This window comes from Corvus cornix, chromosome 5 (assembly GCF_000738735.6).
Source record: "Corvus cornix cornix isolate S_Up_H32 chromosome 5, ASM73873v5, whole genome shotgun sequence".
Lineage (NCBI taxonomy): Eukaryota > Metazoa > Chordata > Aves > Passeriformes > Corvidae > Corvus > Corvus cornix.
Window position 1 is genome coordinate 14884280 of NC_046335.1, and position 19162 is coordinate 14903441.

The window sequence follows — 19162 nt, forward strand, 5'->3', positions numbered from 1 at the left end:
GCACAGTCCCTGTGACCCCTCTGTGGGTGCTGCAGGAGCACACCCTTAAAGGGGTTGTGTAATACACAGGTGGCCTGACTGCATGGGTCCAACTCTGTGTGAAAGCAGGTTCTGATGTACTGGCCTGCCCCTCCCTGTCTGCCTTTTGGCAGTGCCTGCACCTTGTGCCAGCCCACACTGGGAGCACAGGCAAGAGTTTGTCCTTCAGTCCATTGCTGCATGAGGCACCGGGTGACACCACTCTGGCTGAGTGCTGGGTGCCATGGGGTCCTGGATGCACATTCCTATAGCAATCCCCAACCACTACGAACACCAGTGATGTCCCCAGAAATTGGCCCTTATTAATGACAGTGTAGGTAATTAAGAAATAGTGTATCATTTAAAACAAATATGCCAAACAAAAACTATTAGAAGTCTGGTGTAGAGGAAGCAAAATATCTCTGTGAAAAATACTAAATTGAGATCTGGCTATAGCATGCATCCAGCTGTCTTTTCCTTAGGCTCATGTCTAGTATTATGTATATGTTTCATTTTACTCACTTCAGTACTTCTGCTGTATGAACTCATGCAGTTTACAGAAGTTAATGATGCATGCGAAGTATTTCCTAGAGTGAATAGCTGGAGTCCCAGCAGCAGGATGTGTAGAAATGCAGGGGACTCTTATGACTGCTCTAAGTAAAGGCAGGGTTTGGCCATGCATATACAGCAAAAATCAGTGCTTGTCCAGAAAAATTGTCTTCACTGTTTACTCTGTATCATTCCTAAAGTAGTAACACTTGTCTGTCCTGGTTAATGTTTTCTAGAGGACATTTTGCTTTCATAATGCTATTTAACTGTATAAATAAGAGAGGGAGTTGCAGGGTAGTCCTGGTGAAGATAGCAGGATCCTTGGAAGCTGCTGTAAGTAGTGATTTTTTCGCTTCCTATAGAGACTTCAAAAGTGTCTCCTCTTTTTGCAGGTAATCAATTCTAAATCTTTTCTAGGGTTGCATCTTATACTGAAATCTGTCCTAGATAAAGAGGTTTTTATTGCGTCAGCTGGAGATAAAGGACATAGGCATCACAACTGAGGCAATGAGTTGTCTACACATTGTCAGGTCACTGGAAGAAGGAGTAAGAATCTAAAAGCAGAGGAGGGTGTCTTGCCAGAAAGCAAGGTGGTCTCTGGAGCCAGGAAATCCTACAAGGGGGGCTTTCCCTGATGTACCTCCTGCTAGAAATAGGCCCTGATTCATTAAAAGCCTGAGGTTGAGTGCTTAAAACCTTTTTTAATGTATTGTTGATTCTTTTTAAGTAATTCTGATGATTTTTATACTGAAGGTCTACAAGAAATACCATTGCTTAGGGAATGGTATATCTAATGTCTGCTTCCCTTTTAGATGAGACATTACTGGTGTAATCATCAGATTACAGGCCTATTGAGAAGGCAGGCAAGAAACTGGTGATTTTCACATGTTCAGAAGATCACTGTGAGGTCAACATTTTCAATGAGTCAGAAACGGGGCTGTGACCGGGTGTACATTGGAATGTAGGAACTGAGAACATGGTCTGATCTGTTCTTGCAGAGAGAAGAAAATCCCCACCTGACTGCCGTAACCACTGCACTCATTCTTTTTTGTCTACTTTTTTATTCTCTTGGCCTCAGTGATGCTTCATCCCTGAGTGTTTGCAGTAACTCAGGTTCAACAGCAAATACGCATGGTGGCCTGGTAGAAGAGTGAGAGCTCATGTTCACCTGTTTCCAGGTAAAAGGAGGCTTAGAGGTGAATGATGCCACTTTCTGGCTGAGTTCTCCAATACTAAGCTGGCTCACAGAAGATAGAAAAAACACCAAACAGCCCTGTGAACAGTCACATACATTTCTAAAGGATAGTGTAAAATAGGCTTCCACATTTCTCCTGCAAAAGGAATTACATTTAATGAAATAGTCACAGTGGTTGGACTCTCCAAAGAGTCCAATGTCCTCAGCTTGTGTTTCCAATCTCCTCAGGGGCTCAGGCATAGAGGTATCAAAACTCTGAATGACAAGAGAAGTGAATGTCTAGATGATCAGTCTGGAACAAGCCCTGAACCTGTTCAGGTGCATACAATTAAATATGCAGAGCTTTCTGGCCAGCCAGGAAAGCCCATGTGAGTTTGTGATGCTCCTTTGAATAGGTGGTCCTGGACAGCAGGTTTCTGAGGTCATGTTCTCACACACAGATATGACTAGTCAAATCTTTCTTTTGTGATTTTTCGTGTGCTTGGGTGGAGTTTTTTTACAAGTCTCTGGGTAGCTGATATTTAGTTCAGCAGACACCACTGGTGGTGGTGCTGTATCTTGATATGCCTGGTGCCCCCACAGTGCTGCTTTCAGGAAACAAATTTCTCAGATTTCCTCCTTCAGAAACAATCAGGAGGGAAGCAGCACCATCTGGTGAGCAAACAGCTTTTCTATTTCATGCTTTCATATATTTCTGAGTCGTGCAAATTTTCATGTTGTCTGAAACGAGATTATCAATGAGGACACCTTACGGGAGTAGTATGGGATGGATATTCATCTCCTGGATTAATACATGGCAGAAAGTTCTTTCTAAAGGCAGAAAGTTGTCTTCAGAATTGTCTCTTCAAACCACAGAGACAGAAATCAGCCCTAAAATGGACAAAATAGCTATATCCACAAAGAAGCAAGTTCTGTCAGTCAGAAAACTCAGTCCAGCTCACTTCCAGGTTTTCTGGTGGAAGTATTCTAAGGTAACTTCAGCTAATCCCAGTGTTCTCCATTTTTTTTCTGAGTTGCATGGTAGGGAAGACTGTGTGCTAGGGAAGAGGTAATATATTCAGCAAGTGTTATCACTAGCGATAAACTGCCAAAAACTCTGTCCACCAAGTGCTGGCGTGCTTTTTTATCATTGTCTGGTTTGATTAAAAGCTCTTCTTTAGAGGAACCTATTCTTGAACACCACAAATATACTGTCATTGTGTAACACACACAAAGAAAAGAGGCAGAGGTAGAAGTGTTTCCTTTCAGGCTATTCAACAAGTCAGACTAGGTTTGGAACTAGAAGTGCTTTTCACTTCTACTGCTATGTTGATGGATAAACTGGTTTTTTTTCTGGGAATTATGTAAGTAAAGGTCTTAAAGAGCTTTCTGCAAACTGAACTCCTTCAGATTGGGAATTTCCTAAAGGCTTTATAGCACAGGTTCTCAGCTCTTTGCTTTTTAATTAATCATTAGCAACTATGCTCCATAGGAAAATCTATCAATCTTTAAGACCATATGAGAATGTGCATCTTCTGTTTCATGCTGAAAGGGTGTCTTCTGTCAATTTGTCAGTGGTTGATCACTTGCTTACCCAGAAGTCACAATGACATCAAATGAAAGAGTGTCAAATATGAAGTAACAATCCCCAATCATATTCTGAAGGTTCAGAGGGTGCAAATCTTACTATAAAAGTACCTTTAGGTTTCAAAAAAGGGACTAATGGAAAGGGTCACTTGTATCTTCAAGGCTTAAACAACAAAAAAAGACCTCTACAAATCACAACTGCTAAGTCTTTTATAATCTCATGCCTTTAAAACTAACTATTATCAAGATTTTTTGAGGTTTGACTCATGAGTCTTGGCAGTTTGTGATTGGCCAGTACTGAGTAACAGATGGATGATTCAGATTCAGATTGTATTTAATTATCTGTGAATTCAGAGCTGTAATAAAATGAAATTAATTCCATGAAAGTACATAAATTAACCACAAAATGCGAACATGTTGTAACTACATAGAGAAAAAATATCAGGATAGGGAAAATATCCTTCAGAAAACTGTAACCAGTATTTTACAGAACCCTTACAGCAAAATCATTCTACATCCTTTCACCATAATTTTGAGGTCAAGTCAGTTAAACTCCCTTTCTGCTTTGCATTCCAAGTAAATAGAATTGGTGGTTTGAGGTATACATAGAAAAGCCTATCTATCAGGTGCATATTTTGTAATAAATATTAAATGTGATGAGATAGAGAACAGGTGGCAACTTATGCCAATGAACAATGAAATGTTTCTCTTTTTTGGTATTCATGTTATTCTTAATAAATTATGACTGCAGCTGAGTAAATAGTTCATAGTAAATAATTTATTCATAGGCAGCTTCTGAATCAGCCTGCTGGATATGTGGAAATAAATTAGGCTTAGCTATGACGCTTTTGTTTGGGAGTTGATTTCTTTTCAAAGTCTGACTAATACATTGGCTTGCTGATAGCAGTTTTAAAAATTCAGAACTGAAGCTCTTATGTTGAGTTACAAGTATCTAGATACATGGAGAAGTATTTCAATGTCAAAATCAGAGGAAACCAAACTATAATTTAAGACTACTGTATACAGTAATTGAAAATGTAGTTACCAAGAACCCAACCCTTACAGTTCTTACACTTGTCAGTAATGCTCTTAAATAGGCTTTCTTTCTAAAATTACTTATAACAAACATGTAAATGTTTGAATGTTTGATTATAGCTTGAAAATGTTTTGTTGTTCTCATGAGTCTAACTGTAAGTGGATATTCAACTGCTAACACAAATTGCTCCCTCTGATCTTATAGAGAAAGCAAGACCATAAGTGTAGCACTTTCTGACGAGTCTCTCAAGTTGAGTCATGCCAGAGATGAAGGGTGCAATTGGTGTAATATGTTTCTCTGTGCACAATTTTAGCAAATCTGGCTCATTATCTCCTCAAACCCTGTGCAACTCTTGCACCATTTCTTTGCCCTAGATTCCTCCTCAGAAATGAGGCCTATTGGGACATTCATAACCCCATTTCCAAGGTCTCTTTTAAGAGCTTATACAGTGCAGAGTGTCAGCTCTGCAATGAAATGAGGCTACCACAGCCAAGTGTGGCTTCGCCCTTTGACCAGTGGAGCAGCTGATAATAATATGGCCTTGTTCTTTGTTAATGACATTGATTGCTTCTGCTGTGCTGAAAACGAACCCACTCCAACAGTTTGGTTGAAGAGGCAACATGTTGTTTCAGATTCTTATTTAAAACATTGCATAACTTCCATTCAGGAAAAAAACCCACCTCTTCCTTAGAGAGGTAGGGGTTTATCTGGTTTGCTGCTGAAGAACAGCCACCACTATTTGTCCTTTTTTTAAATAGGGCACCTTATCAATCTGACCAAAAGTTTATTTAAAGATCTCCTGCCTGCCTATTTGCTCACATTCTATGTAGCTACTGATTGCTGCTCACTTGCATGAATTTCTTCTTTCTCCCCTAACTCGCAAAACAGCCAGACTTCTTCTATGATGAACTTTCAAGGAATTATTCAGACCATTAGTGTCAAAAGCACAGTGGTACTGCAGCCTTTCAGCGATTAGCCACGAGGTGTTTTCTCATGGGATATGCTCCATTCTCCAGCCTGCTGAGGGTGCTGTGTATTCAACTAATCCATGCTGAATTTTGTCTTTGCAGGTATTTAGGGTGGGGGTGGTAGAAAGAGTTGTTGGAGACTTGCCAGGAGGCCTGGGAAAATAAAAAAAAAAAATTCTGGCAAGAATTGGAGAACATGGAAATTGAGGACAAAAGAAAGAGAGAAGACTTTTTATTCAGTGGTAATGACAGAATAACTATTTGTACTTCATTTATTTACTTACCATAGTAATATCATCTCCTTTTTTTTTCTCTAGGATTTTAACACAAGAACATGAAGACCACATTCTACCTCAGTTTGCTACTGGCTGGGTTTCATGCAGTTGCCCACAATCAGCTCCCACCCAGTGACCACAATGGACATGATCCAAATGACCCTAAACACCACATACATCATGGAGGTGAAGCGATCGCTTGCCTCAAACTTGTACCAAACAATGCTGACTTTGCATTCCAGTTTTTTAGGGAGGTTACACAGGAGACACCTAATAAGAACATTTTCTTCTCTCCTGTGAGCATCTCCACTGCATTTGCGATGTTGGCTCTTGGGGCTAGATCAGCCACGCAGTCTCAGATCCTGGAAGGACTCACCTTCAACCTTACAGAGATTCAGGAGAAAGAGATACATGAAGGCTTCCACAACTTAATCCACATGCTGAACCATCCTGAGGGCGGAGTCCAGCTCAACATGGGGAATGCCATCTTTGTAACAGAGAAGCTGAAACTCCTAAAAAAGTTTTTAGATGATGCCAAAGCTCTGTATCAGCTGGAGGCTTTTACCACTGACTTTAACAAACCCACAGAAGCTGAAAAGCACATCAATGATTATATAGAGAGGAAAACACATGGGAAAATTACTAATTTGGTCAAGGACATAGACCCACAAACTGTAATGCTTCTGGCTAGCTTTGCTTTCTTTAAAGGTAAGTTAAGTCTTCTAGGGTTCACATTCTCACTATTCATTCTTATCAACAGACCTCGTGTTGGCTACCTTGACTGAGAACTGGTCTGGGGAAAATTTTAAGTGCTCTTTTCTGGGCCAGAAGGTCCCCTAATGGCATAGTGGAGGTGGTGGAGAGGTTACAGGACCCCTCTCAGTATGGGAAGGCAGCTGGAGGCCACACAGGCTTATTTCTGTTTGTGACAGCTCCAGGAGCTCTGCTCCAAGCCACAGCCTTCCATGCAGCCTGATCTGGTGCTCCTGGGTTTAACCATAACTCCAATTGTTCCACGCTCTTCTAATTTTCAGTGAAGGCACTGAGACTTATACATGACCTAATGCCTCTTTTTCAAATTATGCATGATTCAATAGCCTAATTTACTACATTCCCTTTTTTCTTTCCCCTATCTGAGTCCTTTATCCATACACACTAACATTTATATATGGGAGAAGATAGTAATGAATAGGGGAGAAAATTTTAAGGAACAAAGCAGAAACTGTGCATTTCTGATGTGGGTTAGATGTGCCCTTAAGACTGACATAACACCACTCAGATACGAGATCCTACATTATTTAATCTACAAATTGAGGCTTATAATTAAAGACAATAGAAATTAAGTGCATGCAGTATATGAGTACACAGATGATGTTTACAGAAAGGCCACTTAGATCCCCTGAACAGAAAAGCAGTGGTAGGTACAAAAAAACCTGCCTAATTATTTCACTACTGGCATCTGAAACGTAAATTGAAAGTGGAATCCAATGCACTCTTTTGAACAGGTAAAAGATCCTTGCATTACTGTGATATACATTTTAAAGTGTTACGTTTGAAAATTCTGTATTTAACACACGGAGAAATAGGTGAATATTATTTACTAGCTATAAAAAATTTAGTCTGTGATGGGATAGAACATGGGATATTCAGTCAAATTCTCCTTCTCTGTATCAGGCAGCTGGGAAAAGCCTTTTAAACCAGAGCATACTGAAGAAAGGGAGTTCTTTGTGGATGCTGAAACTACTGTGAAAGTCCCTATGATGCACCAGATGGGCAGATTTGACTTCTATTTTGATGAAGAGCTCTCATGCACTGTGGTACGACTGCATTATAATGGGAGTGCTACTGCATTTCTGGTTCTGCCAGCAAAAGGGAAAATGAAGCAGTTAGAGCAAACTCTGGACAAGGAAACCATCCAGAAATGGTCAGACCATCTCTTCCAAAGGTAATCTTCTGCCAGTCAGCTGCAATGACACCTAATTTATAGTATTTCTTCTTTTTTGGGAATGCAAACACTATGAACTTGGTGATTCTGGGAACTGAGTGGGTTATTTTTGGCCTGTGTGCCCTAGCTGTAAAAATCTTGCAGCTGGTTGGTATTTAACCATTCTTTTGTTGATGGCTGAGTGACTTGCTGCTCTCCCAACCATCTTGAATAGCAAGCCTAGATTGGTGTTTCTAAAATACTCCATGGACTGAGCGGAATGGTCACAATTTTAAACCAAATCTTCTGTACTGAGATTTCAGCTAGTGTGTTTTACTTCTCATATGTCACTGAGACACTCACTCAGGCATAAGTCTAAACCTTAAATAAAGCATAATTCACACAGTTTGTAGTGCTTATAGACATGATATATCCTACACAATTATCTGGCAGCATACAGTTGATCTTACAACAGGCAAGTGATTAATTGTGGATGTCCTGATTTTCTGGCATTTTGTTTTGAAACTATAAAAATCTAATGAGTTTCTGTTAGTTTCAACCATTGACACCAACATCAGCTAATGCATTTTACAACCTTGTTTGTCTGGGAGAGGAGATCTTAGCAACAGTGGATGAGTAATATCAAGTTAATACATGCTTAATTTACCAAGCTCTGCCCTAATTCACAACTAATAAGGCTGTGCAGTTCACACCCATATATCTCAGTGCATCATCACAGAAATACCAGCACAGTTAGTAAAAACATAATGGGTAGCAAACTGAATATGAGCTAATAATGTGATACCTCAACTATCTAAAATAAAAAATGTATCATTCTCAGCTGCAATATCAGGAAAACCCTTATCTAAATGAATTTGTGGTGCAAGGTCAGTCAGGATCAATATAGGAATAAGTTCTTCATGGGAGAAACTGTGAGAACCAAATGGTAATTTCTGTCCTACTGTTTTGTTGATGGCAGTGCTGATGGACTTGATCCCATCCTCTTCTAGTGCACTGGGCAGTATCACATGTGGGCTACAGCACTGCAGTCAGGTCCCATCTGTTTTGCTATACAGCCCAAGCTGTCTCTGGGCAAAGCAGCAAAAGACTTGAGCTACCTAAAGGGTAATCACTGTTGTGAGTGACTCGGATGATCTGAGGATCCCTGGACAGGGCATGAAGAGAAATCCAACAGAAAGCATACTAAGCATGAACTGCCTACAAACAGCTCATAGTCAAAGGCAAACTTGATCATGGCCAGCCCAGAGGAGGAAGAAAATTAGAGGACATGGAATCCAAATGTGCAGGCAGCAGGAAACAGACCTTACCTGGGACCATGCCAAATGCCCCAGTTATGTCAAAAATACTTATTTGATTTGAAATGTTGGGATTTGCCACACTTCTCCCCAAACAGATTTTGTCAGGACTTCTCTTGAGTTCTCCACCTTCTTGAGTGACATGGGCTGTCCCTCATCTCTGCCTGTAAAGAGGGGCTCTTGTTACTGTCCTACTTAGCAGAGTGCTCTCAAATTTCCTGAAGCAAAACACCAGATAAATACCATTATGATTGTTCCTATTATTATTATTATTAAGAATAATAGTGCTTGTATCACCGTGAAAAGAACCAGCAATTGAATTAGTGCTTATTGTACATTCAGGGTCCAAACTCCTGGGATTTGACACTCATGGGAATTACACAAATATCTCACCCTCCTTTATGTTGGTGAAAAATCCTCTCACCACCCTCTATGTTTCTCTTCTACCTAACAGCTTTATGGACCTCTACTTCCCCAAATTTTCTATATCTGGGAGCTATGAAATACGTAACACCCTTAGCAAGATGGGAATTGTGGATGTGTTCACAAACCAGGCAGATCTCTCTGGCATCACTGGCACCCCAGAGCTGAAGGTTTCCAAAGTAAGTCTGTGGCTGTTGGACCTTTCCTGTTTTTTCACAAACATACCGGGAAAACCCATCAGTAGTAGCATCCAGAAGCACCAGGTAAATACAGCTCCCAGCTTCCTGGCTTGCCTGCAGCTGGGTCACCCAGGCCTCAGCCTGCAAGCTTAAAAAAGGAGTTTGGCCCTCAGTGACACTGGAGATCAGATTAGATTGCTGCATGTATGTTTTTCCAAGAATGGTATTGGCCAAGACTTTTTGGGCAGTATCTGAAACATGAGAGAAGCATCAACCCCTGGCTCCTTAAGGAAAAGCACTAATGCTCCCAGGTACATGACAACCTGTCCTTCTCACCCTGGAGACTCAGTTTTGGAGGTGCAGACAAACAATTACAGGTGGAGCCTCTACCCTTCATCCAATATTTCGAACTTTTTAATGAGATTTCCATAGCTCCATCCAAGCCCTCATTTAAGCGGCCGTGACTACAATAATACAGCTCTTCTGCCCCTACTCACTTCTCAGTGGGTCCCTCAAAGCAGGGCTTCTTTAGAAGGAGTCTAATTCATTTCTCAAGTGGCTGTTGACTGCCCAGAGTGACTCTATTTTCTTTTTTCCCAGGTTGTTCACAAGGCTTCTCTGGATGTTGATGAGAGAGGTACTGAAGCAGCAGCAGCAACTGCTGCTGAAATAATGGCAGTGGCTCTTCCTCCAACCATTGAATTCAGCCATCCCTTCCTCATGCTGATTTTTGATAGGGATACAAACAGCACACTCTTCATAGGAAAAATAGTTAACCCGACCATCCCTAGCTGAAGTGACATATGAATTTTGTTTGCTACTACTAATTAAAGATGTGAAAATGCATGACATGATTTATTTCCATTTCTAACAGCTCATATATGGTTCTTTTTCAATAACAGTTTTTATTTTATGTCATCATCAAAAACTATTGGTATTGACCACGACACTTGCTGAAAAGGAAGGAAGAAATTGTTTTAAATTCAGCTAGAAAAGAATGCCTTTTTTACTTGACTGTAAGACAAGGAAAGACCTAAACTTTGCCAGCATTTGGAGAGAAATGTTTATATTACAATAGAAGACTCCTGCTTAATACGAAGTAGTCAGCCAGAATAGCAGGTAAAATTATGAACATTATTGCAAACAAAGCAGAAGTGGTTGTAATTCACGCTAAGTAAATATGAGATGGGAAGAGTTGGATCAAAATTGCAGAGTCACAGGAACCTGAAGCTTCTAATGGAGACAGCACTAGGAATGTGAAAATCTGCTTTCAACAAAAAAAAACCTGCTTTCTGCACCAGAAACCTTTTATCATTCTTAGTATCAATCTAGCAGCAAATCTTCCTGAGTTTCTCGCAGCTTAAAGGAGAGCAGGAGGATCAAATCTGCCTTGAATCTGAAGGTTTTCACCACATGTTGCCAATTTAACAGATTTAGATGGAGTTACTGACTTCTCACACATGCATCCATCAGTAGTGAGAAGGAGGATGTAGGTGAATGGGAAGGTGAGGTATTTGGATGGCAATTACACAAGCGTGCTGTCAGCTGAAATTCGTGGAAAACCTATAAGGAGGCTCTGGAAAATTAAAGATCTTTCAAATGCTGTCCTTTTACAGCCAAAAACATAAGTAAGGAGCACACAATAACCAAATCAGCTGACCCAGGTAGGGGGTGACAGGCACCTAGGTAGAACATAGGGCAGCTTGATGGCTGGCTGGAAACCAGAATTCAGTGGACCTGCCTTGGCAACTGGTACCAGAAAGGGTACAATTGGCCCTGTTTTCTCTAAAGTTGCGGGGTTTGGAAGGAGATGAAATGGTGTCGTGTCATTGGCAATGACACTGGAAGCAGTCAAATGGCTTGGGAAGAGAACACAGCCTCAGCAAGGTCTTGTGTGCCCTCTGCAAAATTAAGAGCAAATGTGATTTTATCAGTCTTCTGCAAAGCATTGTCTCCCCTATTGCAGTCTAAAGGAAAGCCCCCTTTCTGCTCTGTGTTTCTAGTAAATACCCTCTGTTAACACAATGCTTAATGGTGGTTTTTGACTAAATACAGTCTCAGTATAGATGAATATATCAACAACCCATGGTATCAAAGGCAGGACTCAGAGTGACAGAAATGCATGTACTTTTCTGGCACCTTCCTGCACACTTCCCCATCAGTTTGGGTGGCTTTGTGGCCCAACGCCCAAACAGGAGTAACTAACAAGGCCTCCTGCCTGACTGTAGGTTTCTCATCTCCCTGAAATACAGTTGCAGGGTGCAGCCTCAGTGGGGTCAGTCTCAGCTGTTATCACTCCTGCTGTTAACTGCTGTTAAGCAACAGACATCCAGCAAAGCAGCAGTAAAACCTTTAGGGGGTAGAGAGCTCAAAAAGGTGAGATCCTTAGTTATGTACTGAATTCCCTAGAGCTGCAGTTGAAAAATGGACATAATTGATTTTAGTAGGGTGATTCTGAGTTTACATCAAGAAGTGTTGAAGAAACAGAGGCCACAGCTGCACTAAATAGTGCTCACTCCCTGGTAAACCACTTTGTAGTGGATAAAGACATAAACATAGAAATACAGCATAGTAGGAGGAAAGTGGTTTTGCGAGAGGTTTGAAGATGAAGAGAATTTTCTCAAAGCTAAATCAGCTTTTGCAGGCTGTTAATCCTTATTTTTTGAAGGAGACTCCTTCCTTTCCTACCCTTAGTATCTTGGTGCCCTCACAGATGTGCCCCCTCCATAAGCAGGATGCTGGAATTCTGGTTTCCTCACAAATTCCAGAGAAAAGAGCCCACAGGGGCAGTAGGAGGGAAGCACAGGAGCAGATACGCTGCTGCAAAGAACTAGCGCCTCACTGTTTGTGCTTCTCCTCTCACTGCATCTTTTATACGATCTCTCCGTGTTTGTAAAACGTGTTGGGAGGTTACAGGGACAGTGAGTGGTGGTGATGAGGGGCGTCTGCCGTTCCCACAGGGGACTTCCTGTCAATCAAGACCGGCGTCCAGGAGCCGTTTGCTAGACTTGCTTCATTAGGCAATAGCTCCTGCTGTATTGACATCATGCTGTGATTTTCCACTGCAGGATTTGCCAGAGACAGTGTTAAGAAGAGGCAGGCACCACACTCAGCACAAAAGAGCAGCAGACAGCTTGCTCCCTGCCTACATCCATGCTGCGCTGTGCTGCTATGAGGCCCGTTCTCATCTCTCCCCCCCATCCACCAAGTCCTACTCTCTTAATCCTGCTCTCGTTGCTGCAAGCAACAAAACAGGTTTTCCTGATTACACTCACTCTCCTCATTTCCTCTCCGGACCAGCTCTTTTTCACAGCCTCCCACTCTCCCTCCTGCAGATTAACATTTTATCCCTCCCACTCGCCGGCACCGTTTGTTCGTGCAGGAGGGGACCGCTGCCGGCTCAGCTGTGGCGCCAGCAGGTCCTCCTCTCTCCTTCCCAAAAAATGCAGGGCGGGAATAAACAGGGTTCTCTGCCTTCCACAAACCATTTTGAGGGCACTCACAGCACACAGTGAGGGAGGCTGGGCAGAAAGGCAGAGCTTCAGGTCACTGGGCTATTGCCATTTGGTGTGGCAGGCAGTGTGGGGATATAAATGAGCCAGAGACGCATCTCGGGGGTAATTAATGACCAGGTTCATTAGGCATTGCCACAGCTGACACAGCTATAAAGTGTGAGGACGGAACTCACGGCCGTGCTTGTGGTGATCCCAGGTTTGGGTAAGCTGCTCGTCTCTTGGCCAGATGCCAGTCCTGTTTCACTGACTGCACCACGGCAACGCCATCGGCTGTAGCCCAAGAGCCTCCAAGTGCTCCGAGTGCCACATCCCAAGACTGCAACAGCCTCCTGGGCTCCCACCCTCTTTGTTGAAGCAGGCATTTAGGGTTTTGCTCGTTTTGCACCATCGCTAAGGCTGTACCTGGAGGTAGGGAAAAAAGGTCTCCTCACTTCCCACCCCACACCCTTCAGCCTCCCTACAAACAGGAGTCACGGGAAAAACTCCCTATGTACTGTTCAGGCAGGCATGATCTGATAGCTCTTGCCCAGCAGGAGGAAAGACACAGGTCAGTACAACCTCTAACTTCGCAAATACAGCAGTGTTGTTGTTGCTTGTAATGCAGCGACCTGCTTTGTGTCAAACTAACAGCACAGGCCTCGGGTCTCTGCACTCGTCAGGCTTTGCTAGGACCTGTCTGGGCCTGCCCGGGGTTTTGTTTCAGCTTCTTTGCTTGTAACAGTAACTAGCCAGCAATTGGATGCTATTACCTAATAGTAATAGGTTAATTTTTTCCTTTGCTTTGTATAATTGTATACAGATATTTCTGTAACCAGGAGGTACTAAGAACAAGGAGTTCTGCACAGAATGAAGTGTCTGTGGCCCTAGAATGAAGGGGCATACAGATGTGGTGGGATGATAACAGGGGACTGGAGAGTACAAGCACAGGATGATACTGGGCACCTCAGAGCCATGAACATCTTACGAGTGCTCAGTCACTGGTCATCAAAGCTTTGCAGAACTGGGAGCTGTGTGAAACCAGTTTGGGGCATAACTAGCAATTAGGAGAACAGAGATTGAGTACGCAGTGTATGTAAAACACAGCACAGGTACTTTGTCCAGGTGTACTGTGGACCTGTGAAACAATGAAGGAAAGCAAGGGGAAGAACATGTGAGCAAATGTGTAACAGCAATCCCAAGCAGACCCCAAAGCACAGAGGTTACATCTGCCTCTTGTGCTCCTCCTGGCAAGGAAGTGGCCACCCCTTCCCTTAGGGCTGAAGCCATCAACCTGAGGAATGAGTGGAACAGAGAAAGTGTAAGCTAAGACAAGAGAATAGGGAACGTACTAAAAAGTTTGCATGTATAAATTTTAACCATACATAATCTGAAGAGTAAGTTTTAGTACTGTAACCAGGCCATTAATTCTTGGATAAAACTGTTAAGATTTTAAAAATACTACCAATAAATTATCATCTTTGCATACAAGGCATGTTTTTCCATCACAACGAGATTTTCAGTGTAAGAAAATGGTAGGAATTCAAGTCACCTACCTTGTTACTTGGATGCAAAACAAATTGGTAATATCAGCGAGTCCCCTGCACACCTGGGTAGGGCTAAGGGACAAAACCACCCTATGGTTTTCTTGCTTCCTAAATGAAATATGAAAAAACCCTATCCACTGCAAGGTAACACAGCATGCCAGCCATGGGAGGATGTTCCTGGAGGTTGCTGACAAGGGAAGAAGGGAAGAAGCTCATGAAATATGCAAGAGACTCATATACTGCATCCAGAAAGGAAATGGTAAATCTTCCCTGGATGCCAGCTTCTGTAATATTTGAAGCAGGAATACATCATGGGTTTACTCAAAAAGTAGTGTTTAACCACAAGATCAGCTTCACAGAGTGATACCAGAGGTCCCTTCTCTCAGTGCCTGGTTGATGGTAGAAGAAGAACCGATGTTTTGGAAAGAAAACATCCCCCCAAAACACCCCTTTGTAGTCAGTCGGTGAGCTCTGCCAAGTGCTTCAAACCTTGTGGACCACTGGTGAACAAAAGGCAAAAGTTGGTGCAGCAGGGGGAGGAGGAATTAGAGGCAAGGAGACAGCTCTGGGTGGCAGTCCCGATTCTCCCCCAAAGACCCTCCCCTAGCCTGCCCTCCCATCAAGCCTGCTGCTGCATGTTGGGCCACAGGACATTCAGCTCTTCCCCACAGCTGAGCAGCAAGACTATGAAGAAGGCTGGTAAAGGGCCACATCACAGAGGGGCAAGGGGACACCCCCAGGCAGGAGGCTGACCCACAGCCCAGGGACCCTCTGGGTGACTGCTCTGGGGATAACAGGCCCAGAGCTCTGTTGAGGAGATCTGTCCCACAGAACAGAATTTCAAACTGCTTTATTAGTCCAGAAACCAAAGAAAGCAGTACAACAGGCATCAGTGGAACTCCTTTTCCTGTGCCTCCTTATCTTATCTGATATACTGATACTCTGTTACTCAGTCACTAGAAGTTTAGCAACTTGACCAAAAGCACTTTTTTTTCCCCCTGGATAGCTATAAGAAATAAGATTTCATGATTGTTTATTCTGTCTTATCTTCAGTAGCTGAGCCAGTCACCTACAGACTAGTGGAAGGCATCAGCATGCCTCTACTCACTGACAAAGGACAGCAGCTCACTGAGATGAGATGAAATCACAGCTAAAATCTCTAGTAGATTGCTTTCTTCATGGTTACATGAAAAACTATTTTAAAACAAATCTTCACAGCTGTAAATGATTGTCAGTCCTGTGACAGCAACACAGAAGTTGTTGTGGCAAAACCCCTGTGTGTTCATTCACATGTGTCAGAGTGCCCAGCCTCTGACCAGAACTGATGCTGAAACATCCAGTGCTGTTGGTGTTGGGGCACTGAAAACCACCAGCATTTTTAAGGACATCTTGTTTCAGGCCACACGTGAATGTGGTTGTGCAGGTTATTGGTTGTAGGAGACAAGCATGAGAATCTGGTTTTGTTTGTCATCGCTCCCTAGGCAATCTGGGTATAATTAGAAGCACTCATATTACAGCTTGATCTAGTTCTATCCATTATTTTATATCCCTGGGTTGGCTATGTTATTTACACAGAGAAGCTATTTGCCTGGTAAATGGTGCAGCTGAGAGATTATCAGACTACCTGTGGTGTTGAAATAGCTGGCTTCAAAGCACAGGAAATAACTGTTTAACTAATTTAACATGTTTGGCCACAGGTAAAAGTCTAGCATGACTTAATAATTCTATAATATTTAAAACTTTAACAAAAGCTTGGGGAATTTATTTTATTTTATTTCTTGAGGGATTTATTTTTCAATATTCTCAAAATATATCCTGAGTTCCTCATACAGTCGTTGGGAAAAGACACGCTTCTGGAGTGGCTCTGCAGTGGAAATTATCTCAGCCTGTCATGCTGGGCAGTGAGGGTGATGCCATCCCATGGAGCCCAGCAGCATCAGCCAGAAAAACCTGTCTAAGTCAGCAGTCTTCCCAAACAGGCAGATTGTGTATGTATTTTTCTTTGTTGAGTTGGAGTCCTTTGGTCACAGAAGAAAAACTTTCAAACTATTCCAGACTTCAGTAAAATATAAATGCAAAGTTCAAGAAACAAGGGTGTGTTTAAGCTGGTGGCTGCAGAAAAGCTCAGCCTCTTTGGTTAGCACAGGAGATCATCTCACTCTGCTTCTGCCCATGGCCACCAGAAGTGGCAGTGCTGGGGCTGGACACATGAGGCCACTTGGGCAGAGAAAAGGTGGGTTTCCCTACAGGGAGGGCTGATGATAAACAGGAGTTCAGGTGGAAGGAGCCTTGGGGTTGCAGGTGTCAGCCTCACTGCCAGGCAGAGTCACTGACCACGATGCAAAAGTCCCAGTGTCATCCATTGGGTGTCCTTGAGTGTGCTGTCCTTTTTTTGGGTAGCACAGACAGGGACAGGAGGGGAAAGGAGAGATTTCCATGAATCTGGAAGTCTGAGGTCAGGAGTGTGTTTTTGCTGCCGTATTTGTAGGCATGATCTCCCCTGCAGATAAAATACCAATTTCCAAATTCCCCCTTTAACATGACCCAAGCAAAACCCACAATTTTTAGGATGGCTGAGATCACCTTATCGCTGCATAATCAAGAATAGACACTTGAGGACAGCCAGTACATTTTGTTTCAGCTTAGCTCTGCCTGCCATGTGTATCATATTGTCACCAATGCAGGTCACATTTACCAACACAGGGCATATCTCCACAGCTCCAGAAGTGCATCAGGAAGAGATGAGTCTCACACCTGATGCAGTTGGGGAAGTGAACAAAACCACACATCAAGATAGCACAAAATCTGGACATTTTTGAGATTACGGAGAGACTGTGATGACAGCACTTTATAATATACAGATTTCTCCCCAGCTCAAATGTATCACTGTCAAGATGACAAAAGGAGCAGTGGGGTTTAGGACTCTGCTCCCTCCTGGCTGTATCCCCACACCACTGAGCAGTGCTGGTGCTGCTTGATATGCCGGCAGGGCTCCCTAGGTGGGCTGTGCTCCACCAAGGCTTGCTGTCTTCTCAGATTCCTTCCTGCTTTCGGGGTGACTGCAATTTGCCACCATTCCTACACAAACCCTGGCTAATGGGCAAAGCTACACAGTCCAGGTCCTTCCAGCTGTGCATCTGTTTGCTTAAGTCCTGGCACTCAGTCTCAGTGTCCTATTTCTTTCCTACAGATGCATCCACACACAGATACGCTTATACACACTGATCTTTACTGTATGGTTTGGGGACATCGAAGTGTTAACCACTGTTAGTATAATTAAACCAAATTAAAAGAGACAGTGGCTAAGGCACTCTCAGTGCACAGAGGAGGTTCTATAAGAAAATGCTTTGCTAGCTTATACCTTTGTTTTCTTCTCTCTCAGGGCAAATTTAAGATAATGCTCATGTTTGCATTGCAGTGAGCATGCTGACTCTGCACTGTTCTTCCACCCCAACTCCCTATTGCTTGATTTTAAACTAGGAGATAAAACTCTGGGTAAAGACTCCCTTGCACAGCTCATTTTTCTTTTCAGCAGAACTGAAAAAAGATGAGGCGTTTGCATTTCATGCATACTTAGGACAAAATTTCTAGCCTGGCTTCAACTTTTGCTTTTGCAACCTCATCTGTTAGAGCTTGTTTGCTTGCAGGCTCTCAGCATCATGCTATGGACTGGCCTCAACACCTGTATCTATCACATCTACTTGAAAACACACGCTGTTACCAACATAAACTGCAGTATGTGCATAATTAATTACTAAAGTGGTCCTTGCCTGAGCAAGGGCAGTTAAACCCACAGCCAGCTCGGTGGAGTAATGGAGTTATGTCATTATACCACTGTCTCATACGGAGACTCTTTGTGCGACTTCTCCTGAGCAGCATGAGCTGTACTGCTACAGGCACAGCTGTATTGGTGTAATTGCTCATACAGGGAGGCTCTCACTTGCTCAGCTCTCAGTGAGAACTCAAAACCCATCACATCATGGCAGGTCTGGGCATGCCAAGAGTAAGAGCTGCTCTGTAAGTCAAGTGTGGGAGTCACACAGCCACAGTAGCAGACCTACTCCTGTGGTGCTAGCTAGCAGTGGAAGCCATGAGTTTTGCAAGGCTTCACATATTGAATTTTGTTCAAAAGGGCAGAAAGAGTTAAATTGATTTCCAAAAATCATATTTGGTGATGTGCTGAATCATTCCATTTTCCATTACACTAGATGCACACAAAACCAAGGTTCTGCTATGATCTAAAGGATTGGTTTAAAATGAAGTAGGTCTAGATTGAAAATTTCCTGTACAGAAACTTTTGTCCTGACATAAGAAATCTTTTTTTATTTGTCATCTGTTGAAGAGTTTAAGAGTTTAAGCTCACCCAAGAAGTCACTCATGCTGGAATGAAAGTCCACACAAGGATTTAGGATAGTAACGCTTTCCCATCATAGTTCCACTGCAATATTTCCTCAGGTGAACAGCCCGATGTCAGTTACAATCTACTGATAGAACAATAAAACATATCCACGCTAAAAGGACTGGTACTTTTCCTCCCCTTATTATTGCCGCTTATATGTTTCTTTTCTCATATGAAGAACATCAGTTCTCTATTTTCAATGCTCTGTTTAGTTCTCCTGATCTTCTGCAGCCCATCGTGTTACACATTACCTGGGAGGAGCAATTTGATCTGGTA

General features: G+C 42.7%; 1 protein-coding gene across 4 annotated transcripts; it reads left to right on the forward strand.

Annotated features, from left to right (window-relative positions):
• The first annotated feature begins 814 nt into the window (after positions 1-814).
• On the forward strand, positions 815-10303 carry LOC109143411 (alpha-1-antiproteinase 2-like). 4 transcript variants are annotated; one of them, XM_019280835.2, is made up of 6 exons: positions 875-900; positions 1646-1745; positions 5650-6315; positions 7282-7552; positions 9302-9449; positions 10050-10303. In XM_019280835.2, exons 3-6 carry the CDS (start codon positions 5667-5669, stop codon positions 10242-10244), a joined length of 1263 nt encoding a protein of 420 aa, XP_019136380.1. In that variant the 5' UTR covers positions 875-900; positions 1646-1745; positions 5650-5666; the 3' UTR covers positions 10245-10303. The 4 variants fall into 4 exon arrangements, with proteins under 4 accessions (XP_019136299.1, XP_019136419.1, XP_019136380.1 ...); XM_019280754.2 differs by lacking the exon at positions 1646-1745 and having other exon boundaries at positions 815-900; XM_019280874.2 differs by lacking the exon at positions 1646-1745 and having other exon boundaries at positions 874-959.
• The last annotated feature ends 8859 nt before the right edge of the window (positions 10304-19162 follow it).